Here is an 11276-nt window from a genome sequence, read left to right on the forward strand (position 1 = left end):
AAGCACCCAGTTTCACTAATCATTGTTCTTTTTTAATTTTACTTAAGTAAAAAGTACTTCTTCAACCACGCTTAAATAATATATATGATTAACTTTACATTGAAGAGCGAGACTTTAATGTTAAAGTTGTGATTTTGCAGTGATAGTTGTGATTTCTGACCCTGCAGCCTGTAAAACAGGCCTGAGAGTCAGAGGTGAATATTGTGTGGTCTTTCTGCTGCTGCAACTGCCACTTAATTAATGGCCCATCAGGGGGGGGCCGCCCCCCCCTGCTCTCAGCCACTCAGACGAACAGGTGGGGGAAGGGCAGCTTTCTGTGAGAGCAGGTCACCTGCAGGTCTCACAGAAAGCTGCCCTTCCCCCACCTGCACGCGGAGCTGAAGCTCAGAGCTGAGGCATGAGGCGAGAGGAGTGTGAGACAGGTTTCAAGGCTGCAGCAGCACACTCTTGGAAGAGACGCTACAGCTAGCGGCCTGCTAGCTTTTGAAAGACTGGAGCGACTCAACTAAGGAAAAGACGACTTTTAAACTTTCTGTGCAGGTAAGATCTTATCAATTCTAATTTTGAGCCTCCGCATGTCACTTAATGTGGTTTGAGCTAAATTATTTTGGCAGGTTTAGACTTTTTATTGCAGAACGGAGTTGCCAGTTCTAGTAAATTCTAACTACTAACTTAATTGTCATGCACTATATTTTTGTATAACTATGTGAACATATATTTGTTTAGAGATTTATCAGCTTTTAACAACATTGCAGTGACACCATTTAAAGTCAGTTTATATATATTTTCTGAAAATAAAGTGGACACATGTATAACTCCATTTAAAACTGTTTCAAGCATTTTTATATCTAGTCTGATTTGTTTTTTCAAAGACTTAGTTTGTAGAACTACTTGAAGGGGTTTATTGAAGAGAAGTGTTTTATGTGCTATAACAGGCTATAGTCTTTAACATGTTAATTAGGTTTATGGGCTATCACTGACATTTGTGGGGGAAAAAGAGTGTAATACTTTAAATGTAGTTATAAGACACTACAGCAGAGACACTGCAGATAATGCTTAACAGTCAAACAGTTTTTATTTTTAATCTAAAGGAGCGGTGCTCTCATGGCTCGTTTATAAAGTTTCAATCTTCTTTTTGGTTTTAGGTCCAGAAATTGATGGGAGTGAGAAAAACACAGGTATGTGTCTTTTATAAAAGATTTACTCCAAACCACTCAATATGCAACTCCACTGTACAGCCGACTACTGACTTACAGTGTAGGCTACTTCTACATCAGAGGAAGACATTGTACTACAGTATTTACCTGACAGAGAACTGTAGATTCAGAATGCAATCACAAAATATCACAATGACAATGTTGAGTAATCAGACATAAGCATCATGAGGTCATGGCAGTATGCTACCTCCTGGTCCGTTATGATAGCTAATTAGCAAATATCTGCGTTCATCAACCACCAAAACCAGACCATTTCTGTGTGTGTGCAGACAGAGAGTGACAGAGGTATTTTGGTGACTTAATTAACTCGACCCAGGGTGAGTCTGATGAAAACGGATGTATCTGCCTAGTTCAACTCTGATATTTCTCGTATTGCGCAGCGCTCTGAAGGAATAATCTCAGAGATTAGGCTACGTTATGTTCTGACAGCTCACAGCAATTTAATACAATAACAGGAAAAGAATCCCCCCACAGTTCTAAACCGTTTTGCATGTGACGTCTGCTGAAGTGCCAGATACCTTTCCCCCAAATATGGACACACACGTATACAGACATGTCTTGCTTTATAAGATAAATAGCCTGACCATAAGAAGCACCACGCTCTGTATGCACTTGTTGTCTGGTTGTGCGTTATAAGTGTGGGATTTAGGAATGTCCTGAAATTCGGGAATTGTTGTTTGTTTATTGAAAGCCAAAGACAGTCCAAAGTAGTGCTACTTTGCACATTTTTGTGGGTCTGAGTTGTATGCCACATTTTAGCTGCCAAAGCTCGGCTGCTCTCTGTCTCTGGTCCTCAGGGTGAGAGGGGGAGGGGCCAGCTTCTAGAGCAGCAAAAGCCAATGTGTGCTTTTTTTTACATATTTAACGATATGCACAAAGATGCACTGAGAATTGTTTTGTTATCTAATTGTAGCACATATTGTAAAATACGTAAAGTGCCCATATTATGAAAAAATAACTTTTTCTGGTATTTGGGTTGTTATTTTGTGTCTTCTGTGTTTCTACACACATACAAACTTGGAGAGAATAACTATCCATGGTGTTCTGAGTGAGATACGGTGTCTGAATGTCCTCTGTCTTCAGTCTCCGGGGGAGCTGATCAACATCTGCACGGCTCTCTACATCACTAGCCAAGACCAGGTGGCTAACTGTAACACATGCTAGCACTAGCATGCTAGCTCGTTCTCAATGGCAAAACACTGCTACAACATCCACTAGTTGACCCTAATCTCCAAAAGAACTACTTTCTGTCCCTGTTCTGCAAGGACAGAAAGTAATTCCCAACAAAGATAGTATAGAAGTCAGATGTGTCACTCTAGAGCTAAAACAGTGACCTGAACACAAAGGGTGAAAACCGGATCTGCAGCAATGTGCAGTACAACAAAAATATGGTGTTTTTTGAAAATGAAACCATGGAAGCCTATTCTGGTACAACCTCAAAATACAATTATGACCCTGAAAATGAGCAGAATATGGCGCTTTAAGATTCCTAGCCCTGTTATTAGTTAAGCTAGTATTACTATTTTCTGGAAAAACCCCTCAGCATAGCCACTATCACCACTCATATCCAACATCATGAATGACTGTAATATCCACATAACCAACACTGGATCACAAAACTGCCAAGTGAAAGGATGCAGTACTTAGACTGTGCTGGATGAATTAGTACTGTGTAAAAATAGCAGGCTTGTTATCTGTTCATGCAGATCTGAAAACCCATTGTTTAAGTGTTGATGGTGTTCTGACTGTGGGTAAAGGAAGTTAGTTGCACACACATGTATTGGCATGTTTTCTTACGTCTGACTGTGACAAACAATTTTAAAACACAAACTTTTAACATTTGACATAAATCCAAAAACAGTATGCTAGACGTCTGCTATTTCCAAACAAATAGTTCTTACTTTTTTGTTAAATATCAAACTGATGTCAGTGGAACAGTCAATCTTTAAGAAAACTATAGTTGCATGGGTCTGTAAAGTTGGACTTGAAAGTGAATGGGATGTCTTTCTCATGATTATGCTTTTTACTTACAGTTGGACTGTGACTTTGAGGAGTCAGGAAGTGATTCCTCTGGGTCTGAATTATGCAGCAAGATGAACCCAGATTACATAAGAAGCTTCTGTACACAATGGAACAAGGGGCCTCCACCTTCACGGGAAAGACACAATTGATCCTCCTGTCTCTGGTATGTATGCACTGTGACATATCTTGTTTCGTCTTGCTCGGTTTTCTTGTCTTGCAAAAAACATTTTAATACTTTAGATTGCTATCAGTCAAGCAACTGTAGTATTTTCCAAGGAAAATGCCCTCTGGACAATCTGGTCTATAAATACTATAACAGTCTCATATTGTCATCTTTCACTAAGAGACAGGTTAATCGATAATGAAAACAATTGGTGGTTGCTGCCCTAGTCCACACACAGTATCCCAGGGCTCCAGACTGCTACCAAAAGTTTCAGTGTGCAACTAAATTTTAAATCCAGTCACACATATGCAACCAGTAAATATTCCCCTTTTCTTTTTAGATGTTAAACATAGAGGGAGGCCAATGAGTGTGAGAAGGATTGGGAATGGCCACTGTAAGTGGCTAATGTGCTGAGAGGGAAGGTCCTAGAGATAATCAAGCGTGCAAATGTCAGTAGAAAGGAGACCGATACAGATACTTGCTACATGCGTCTAAACAATGAGAAGCAAACTATTCACTTGTTCTTCTGACCTGCGGCCAGTGTGCTAGAGCCAGAGCTACAGTGTCACAGTTGGATTTAGATTCAGAGTCAGAGGGTTGTGTGGCAAAAAAGGCCCAAAGCACCAAATTCTAAAGCCAGCTCCACCTTCAAATGTTCTTCTAATGTTTACATACATTTGTTAAGTAGTCAACTCAATTTTATCAATATCCATATTTACATGCATGAGGTGGTCAGAATGTTAGGAACACCTATAAATGTAACGCAGTTCAGTACTTTATCTCTAAATATTACCTCAGTGCTAATACACAGGATTGAATTAAGACCTCTGACAGGGTCAACAACTGAATATAATAGGCATGCTCGTTATATGCTTATACGTGTGTATAAACACTGTGACTTGAACAGTGACACCAGTGCATACTCACTGGTGTAAACTCTCATGTCTCAATAATTTTATCGCCTTTGCAGATAAAGTTTAATGCATTCACTAGGTTGTCCTTTCATTTACTGCATAGGATAAGGTGTCACGTTTTGTTTGCTGTTGTTTTTCAGATGGGGTTCTGACCTCTTGTCCCCCAAAAGGAGACTTGAGTCCCTCAGTGAAGATGGGAGTTCAGATGTAGATGGTGAGTTAAATGGTATTTATTATGAAATTCACCAGAACTCCTGCCTTTTGACAATTATGATAGTATCATATGATAGTAATATAATATTGTAATATCCTAGTACACACTGCTGCTTACAGTTTTGACCTTTTGAAATATAAGTGCTAGTAGCCAGCTGTCAGAATGTAGTTTACAAATGGAACCAGATTATTCATTATACCTGAGGTTTCACTAATGGTTGCTAATGTTTGTCTTCTACAGTTCTAGATCTGAGTCCAGGAACAAGGTTGGTGAAGAGGCCCTCACAGAAGAAGAAAAGACGTAAAAAGACCAAGAACGTGGAAGCAATGGGTAAGTTCTTAAAAACTGGGCTAAAAAGGTTTATACTTCTAAAGCGACCATTAAACGCTCTCTGTGACTGTCTGCGAGCCACGCAATGGGTTGGGGACATTAATTCCCTTTATGTCACTTGATATTTTGAAAGCAGGAATTGTGCTGTGTGCCCTCCGGGGCAAACTGCATACAGGCACAAAACAGTGTTCTAGACATATGTTCTAGAGTTATTTTATTGCTTTTTAAAACAGAAATCAGAAAATATATGAAATAGTTTAACAGGCGCCACAATTATTGTAGCAGTAATGGGTTTGTCAGGCTACTCAGTGGTTGTAAGAGGCTAGTGTGACTTTAAAGTGACACCAGTGCATATCCACTAGTGTAAACTTTCATGTATCAATATTAATCATATTTGCAGATACAGTTGCTTTCACTAGGTTGACCTTTCATACACTGCATAGGATGAGTTGTCATGTTTTTGCCTGCTGTTGTTTTTCAGATGGAGGTTCTGACCTCTTGTCCCCCAAAAAGAGACTAGAGCCCCTCAGTGGAGATGGGAGTTCAGATGGAGATGGTGAGTTAAATGATATTTATTATTAAATTCACAAAAAAACTGCTTTTTACAAAGGACCCTGCCAGCGTTTTCTCAAACTTAGTAGAGTAGAACTTAAATCTCAAGTGCATGAATTATATAATTTGTCACCATTTCATCCTTTTGTTTCTTTATAGTTTGTTACACAAGATAAATATTACAGTAAATATTTAGTGTCCTTCCTTTTGGCAGTTAAATTGTCAGCATTAAATAATTACACATGAATTCTGAATATTCATTTTAACTGAGATTTCACTAAGTAACGGGTGCTAATGATTGTCTGCTACAGTTCTAGATCTGAGTCCAGGAACAAGGTTGGTGAAGAGGCCCTCAGAGAAGAAGAAAAGACGTGAAAAGACGGTGGAAGAAATGGGTAAGTTCTTTAAAATGCATTCACTAGGTTGTCCTTTCATACACTGCATAGGATAAGGTGTCACTTTTTGTTTGCTGTTGTTTTTCAGATGGACGTTCTGACCTCTTGTCCCCCAAAAGGAGACTTGAGCCCCTCAGTGAAGATGGGAGTTCAGATGTAGATGGTGAGTTAAATGGTATTTATTATGAAATTCACCAGAACTCCCACCTTTTGGCAATTATGATAGTATCATATGATAGTAATATAATGTTGAAATATCCTAGCACACACTGCTGCTTACAGTTTTGACCTTTTGAAATATAAGTGCTAGTAGCCAGCTGTCAGATTGTAGTAGTTATGTTTTACTGTCAGCATTTATTTACAAATGGAACCTGATTATTAATTATACCTGAGATTTCACTAACTAACGGGTGCTAATGATTGTCTGCTACAGTTGTAGATCTGAGTCCAGGAACAAGGTTGATGAAGAGGCCCTCACAGAAGAAGAAAAGACGTAACAAGACCAAGAACGTGGAAGCAATGGGTAAGTTCTTTAAAACTGGGCTAAATAAGGCATAAACAGTCCAGACCCTAAGTATTTGGACAGTTGGACTTTTTGTGTTCTTTGACACAAATAAAGTGCTAAGTCTCAGCTTTTATTTAAATAGGTTTGCATCTATATAAAGATCTGTGTTAGCCATAGCCCTTTAACACACAAGGCCCAAAGGTTTGAGGTCCAAAAGTAATTGGACCGATAAACATCGGGTCTAACGAAATCATCGCATTTAATATTTGCAGTCTTCCACCCATAGACAACAGCAGGCTACAGGTTATGTTCATGAAGTCTTATCTTGATCATTAACAAAAACAATGCGTACGCTTTGATTCAGGAAAGCATTCTGAACTTGCTGTAGAGTCATAGAGTCAAGGGTTTGTCATAATCATACAAATGGTTTTCCAGTCATTAACTAGATGTGTGCTCCCCGGTGTACCAGCTTGTAAGCCTACTCTAAATAAACCTGAAATAAGCATTTTAATTTACTATCCATTTTTATGTTTAAAATTGAATGTACTGAAGAACAAAATTGTATGTATGTCCAAATATTTACTTAGAATTAACGTCAAAGCCAGTAATAGATGCTTTACTGAATCTCCACTGAGATGTATGTATTTAAGGTCACACTATCTCCATCGTCTTTTCTGTCATCTGTAGTGCCGCCCACAGTAAAGGTGAAAGACCGTGGAGGGAAGCAGAGAGGAGTAAAGGTGAAAGACCGTGGAGGGAAGCAGAGAGGAGTAAAGGTGAAAGACCGTGGAGGGAAGCAGAGAGGAGTAAAGGTGAAAGACCGTGGAGGGAAGCAGAGAGGAGTGCGGTAAACAAACACATGGAAAAGTTTATAGCAGAGCGCCGCCTTCCAGGTAAAGAACACTGCATGCGATGCATAAAAGAGGAGGAAGCCTTGGGTCAAAGGTCCTGGAAGGATGTAAAGAAGTTTGTGTACAACACAAATGTTAAGTTAAACCGGAGGGGTGCTACACTGCAGCTTCATCTTTGAAGATCTGTGTTGTGCAATATAATGTTGTGTTCTAGTTGTCCGGGGCAGTTCTCAAAACCATAGCAATAACGCCTTTGTTTTAAAAATCTATTAATTGCACAAATATTTTTTTTATAAAATATCAGAAAAGAGAAACTACGAAGGGAAATATGGTGAGCGCGCAGATGTGATGTAAATGCTTGTAGAATAAGATTTGAGAACTTCTGTACTCACTTTTTTCCCCCACTTCAGTCACTTTTCCAGTACAACACAACTCAGTGATTCAACCTCTGGAATCTGTAACTGCAGCTTCTCATAATATATCATATTATATTATATTATATTGTATGCAGTGTGCTCTCTCCATCACACAGTGGCGAGTCTGCGCTCTCGAGTTCTGCAACTCTTCTTGCGATACATTTGGTGCAAAAATTTGTACCTGTGGACTTAGTCTGTAGTCTGTGGAGCTCTGAGCCAACAGGACGGGGGGACAGCCGGGTTTCTATCGCCTGATGAGAGACAACTCAGTCCGGCTTATTTGTGTAGCATGAAGGCTAGCGTTAGCTAACTAGCAGCCAGTCCACTTCTAAATACTGTGAATACATTTTAATTATTTCAACACTTTAACAGTCACACTGGGACACTGAGGGGGGGGTTTCCAGGTCCTGCAGCCGCAGATGGACAGTCGTCAGTGGGTATTAGATCACGTCGAGGTTGGCAGGGGATCTTTCTAGTGGTGTTTCCACGCTGGCCCCCCCACTGACGGCGGTCCGCCTGGGGCTGCAGGACCTGGTGCCCCCCCCCGGGACTGTTATAAGTGTTGAGATAATTAAAAGGTATTTACGGAGTTTAGAAGCGGACTGGCTGCTAGTCAGCTAACGCTAGCTTGTATGCTACATAAATAACCCGGACAGAGTTGTCCCTCATCTGGCAATAGAACCCTGCTGTCCCCCCGTCATGTTGGACAGAGTAGTCCCTCATCTGGCAACAGAAACCTCCCCCCCCATCCTGTTGGACAGAGTTGTCCCTTGTCTGGCGAGAAACCCTGCTGTCCCCCCCATCCTGTCTGACAGAGTTGTCCCTCATCAGGCGATAGAACCCTGCTGTCCCCCCATCCTGTTGGACAGAGTTGTCCCTCATCTGGCGATAGAAACCCTGCTGTCCCCCCGTCATGTTGGACAGAGTAGTCCCTCATCTGGCAATAGAAATCCTGCTGTCCCACCCCATCCTGTCTGACAGAGTTGTCCTTCATCTGGCGATAGAACCCTGCTGTCCCCCCGTCCTGTTGGACAGAGTTGTCCCTCGTCTGGCGATAGAAACCCTGCTGTCCCCCCGTCCTGTTGGACAGATATGTCCCTCATCTGGCGATAGAAACCCTGCTGTCCCCCCGTCCTGTTGGACAGAGTTGTCCCTCATCTGGCGATAGAAACCCTGTTGTCCCCCCGTCCTGTTGGACAGAGTTGTCCCTCATCTGGCGATAGAAACCCTGCTTTCCCTCCGTCCTGTCTGACAGAGTTGTCCGTCCTCTGGCGATAGAAACCCTGTTGTCCCCCCGTCCTGTTGAAGAGTTGTCCCTCATCTGGCGATAGAAACCCTGCTTTCCCCCGTCCTGTTGGACAGAGTTCCCTTATCAGGCGATAGAACCCTGCTGTCCCCCCTCCTGTTGGACAGAGTTGTCCCTCATCTGGCGATAGAAACCCTGCTGTCCCCCCGTCATGTTGGACAGAGTAGTCCCTCATCTGGCAATAGAAACCCTGCTTTCCCCCCGTCCTGTTGGACAGGGTTGTCCCTCATCTGGGGATAGAAACCCTGCTGTCCCACCCATCCTGTCTGACAGAGTTGTCCCTCATCAGGCAATAGAACCCTGCTGTCCCCCGTCCTGTTGGACAGAGTTGTCCCTCATCAGGCGATAGAACCCTGCTGTCCCCCCATCCTGTCTGACAGAGTTGTCCCTCATCTGGCGATAGAACCCTGCTGTCCCCCGTCCTGTTGGACAGAGTTGTCCCTCGTCTGGCGATAGAAACCCTGCTGTCCCCCCGTCCTGTTGGACAGATATGTCCCTCATCTGGCGATAGAAACCCTGCTGTCCCCCCGTCCTGTTGGACAGAGTTGTCCCTCATCTGGCGATAGAAACCCTGTTGTCCCCCCGTCCTGTTGGACAGAGTTGTCCCTCACCCAGCAATAGAGACCCTGCTGTCCCCCCGTCCTGTTGGACAGAGCTCCACAGACTAAGTCCACAGGTACAAATTAGTTTTGTAGCAAATGGATCAAGAAGTGTTGCAATAGTCGATGAGCAGACTCGCCGTGTGTGATGGAGAGAGCACACTGCAGAGTACATAATATAATATAATATAATATAATATAATATAATATACTATAATATAATATACTATAATATAATATGAGAAGCTGCAGGGACAGATTCCAGAGGTTGAATCACTGAGTTGTGGTTGTTGGATAAGTGAATGAAGTGGGAAAAAAAAAAATGAGTAGAGATTTTTTTTCTACAATGTCTCACATCAAATCTGCGTGCTCTCACATTTTGCTCCATATTTACATTCATATTAATAACCTAAAACAAAGGCTAATGTTGTCTTCAGGGTTATTTGTCCAGATGAAAGTTGTTGTGACACGTTTATTATCATAAATGAGAAAAAAGGCAGCAAATTCTCAAAGTTGAGGTTTGAACAAAACTGAAATAAATGTTCTGATAACTGGAGTTCACATGTAATGTTTTTCTTGCTTTACTTTATTTCAGAAATGCATCCGTGCCTTTGTGCAGTAGTCTGATCAATGGTCACATCACTAAATAGTATATATTCTGCTTCTGTATATGAACCTCAAACTGCAACTCTTCAAAGACTCAATAATCATATATATTATTACATTATGTATCTGTTCTAAAACATAAAATGGTAGAAAATAACAACTAACTAATAATAACAAAGAAGATAGTTTAAATAGTCTAGCCAGAACTGAACCCAATAGCGCCCCCTAGAAATGGTCCTCACTTCAGTGATAGAATGACGGGTCTTATTCTTTGTTTTAAAAATAATCTGAGGTGATAAACTGAGTCAGGGAGACATCTAGTGTTTAAATATAGCATTAGATTTTCTGTAAGTATAGCAGAAAGGGTGGTCCTCACTTCACAGGCTGTTTTACCCGGTCCTCACCTTTAAGCTCATACAGGAATGTGTGTGTGTGTGTGTGTGTGTGTGTGTGTGTGTGTGTGTGTGTGTGTGTGTGTGTGTGTGTGGTGTGTGGTGTGGGTGTGTGTGTGTGTGTGTGTGTGTGTGTGTGTGTGTGTGTGTGTGTGTGTGTGTCTTTGCTTGCTTGTGTCAGGCAAATATAGGGTTAACGACTCACAATGCCTGCGGTCTATAGCTGCCGTAACCCTGTCAGTTCGTGAGGCCAGGTAATTACCTTTGAATGACAGGTCTGGAGGGCAATGTGTGTGTATACACTGGCACGTTGGATGTGCTGGGTGTACAGTAACTGTGCACAGAAAAGTGTGATGTGTATTCTTGCATTGCAGGTTTATGCTTGCATGTGTTTATATTTGCATGTGAAGGTGTGCAAATGCATTTTGTGTGTGTGTGTGTGTGTGTGTGTGTGTGTGTGTCCGTGTCCACAAAGCTGCACACCCACAGACATCTGAGCAGAAACAGAGATTGTGTGTGTGTGTGTATGTGTGTGTGTGTGTGTGTGTGTGTGTGTGTGTGTTTGCTTGCAGGTTATTTGGGGGGCTGGCAGAGATAGGAGATTGAATGGAGAGCGGCAGCATTTCTTATCCCATTCAATTCAATTAGACAAGATATATTGACGTGTGCAGAGGACCACCTGCTTGCGTATGCAAAGCACACAGCAAGGGGCTTCACTTGACAGCTACACCCAAATGCACCCCTCCCCTAAGAACAGCACGTATTGTTAGTGGTTTGACATTATTTCCCACCAA

At 41.8% G+C, this 11276-nt stretch overlaps 1 protein-coding gene and 1 long non-coding RNA gene across 2 annotated transcripts; both read left to right on the top strand.

The window, feature by feature from the left end:
* The first annotated feature begins 453 nt into the window (after nt 1-453).
* On the top strand, nt 454-3323 carry LOC116678981 (uncharacterized). Its single transcript, XR_004329423.1, has 3 exons — nt 454-540; nt 1146-1178; nt 3251-3323. It is a non-coding gene; the product is annotated as an uncharacterized LOC116678981 (long non-coding RNA).
* A 22-nt stretch (nt 3324-3345) lies between these two features.
* Nucleotides 3346-7504, top strand: LOC116678980 (uncharacterized). The gene is made up of 9 exons (XM_032508718.1): nt 3346-3402; nt 3756-3796; nt 4457-4530; nt 4771-4860; nt 5342-5416; nt 5724-5807; nt 5896-5970; nt 6241-6330; nt 7000-7504. The coding sequence occupies exons 1-9, from the start codon at nt 3346-3348 to the stop codon at nt 7161-7163; spliced, it is 750 nt and encodes a 249-aa protein (XP_032364609.1). The 3' UTR covers nt 7164-7504.
* The last annotated feature ends 3772 nt before the right edge of the window (nt 7505-11276 follow it).

Source organism: Etheostoma spectabile, unplaced genomic scaffold (genome assembly GCF_008692095.1).
Source record: "Etheostoma spectabile isolate EspeVRDwgs_2016 unplaced genomic scaffold, UIUC_Espe_1.0 scaffold00009008, whole genome shotgun sequence".
NCBI lineage: Eukaryota > Metazoa > Chordata > Actinopteri > Perciformes > Percidae > Etheostoma > Etheostoma spectabile.

What these genes read in the sequence shown, in the direction of transcription:
- LOC116678980 (XM_032508718.1), top strand. Translation starts at nt 3,346, where the DNA reads ATGGAACAAGGGGCCTCCACCTTCACGGGAAAGACACAATTGATCCTC. An exon ending in AATTGATCCTCCTGTCTCTG is followed by an intron (nt 3,403 to 3,755) that starts GTATGTATGCAC and finishes TGTTAAACATAG; the next exon opens with AGGGAGGCCAATGAGTGTGA. An exon ending in CAAGAACGTGGAAGCAATGG is followed by an intron (nt 6,331 to 6,999) that starts GTAAGTTCTTTA and finishes TGTCATCTGTAG; the next exon opens with TGCCGCCCACAGTAAAGGTG.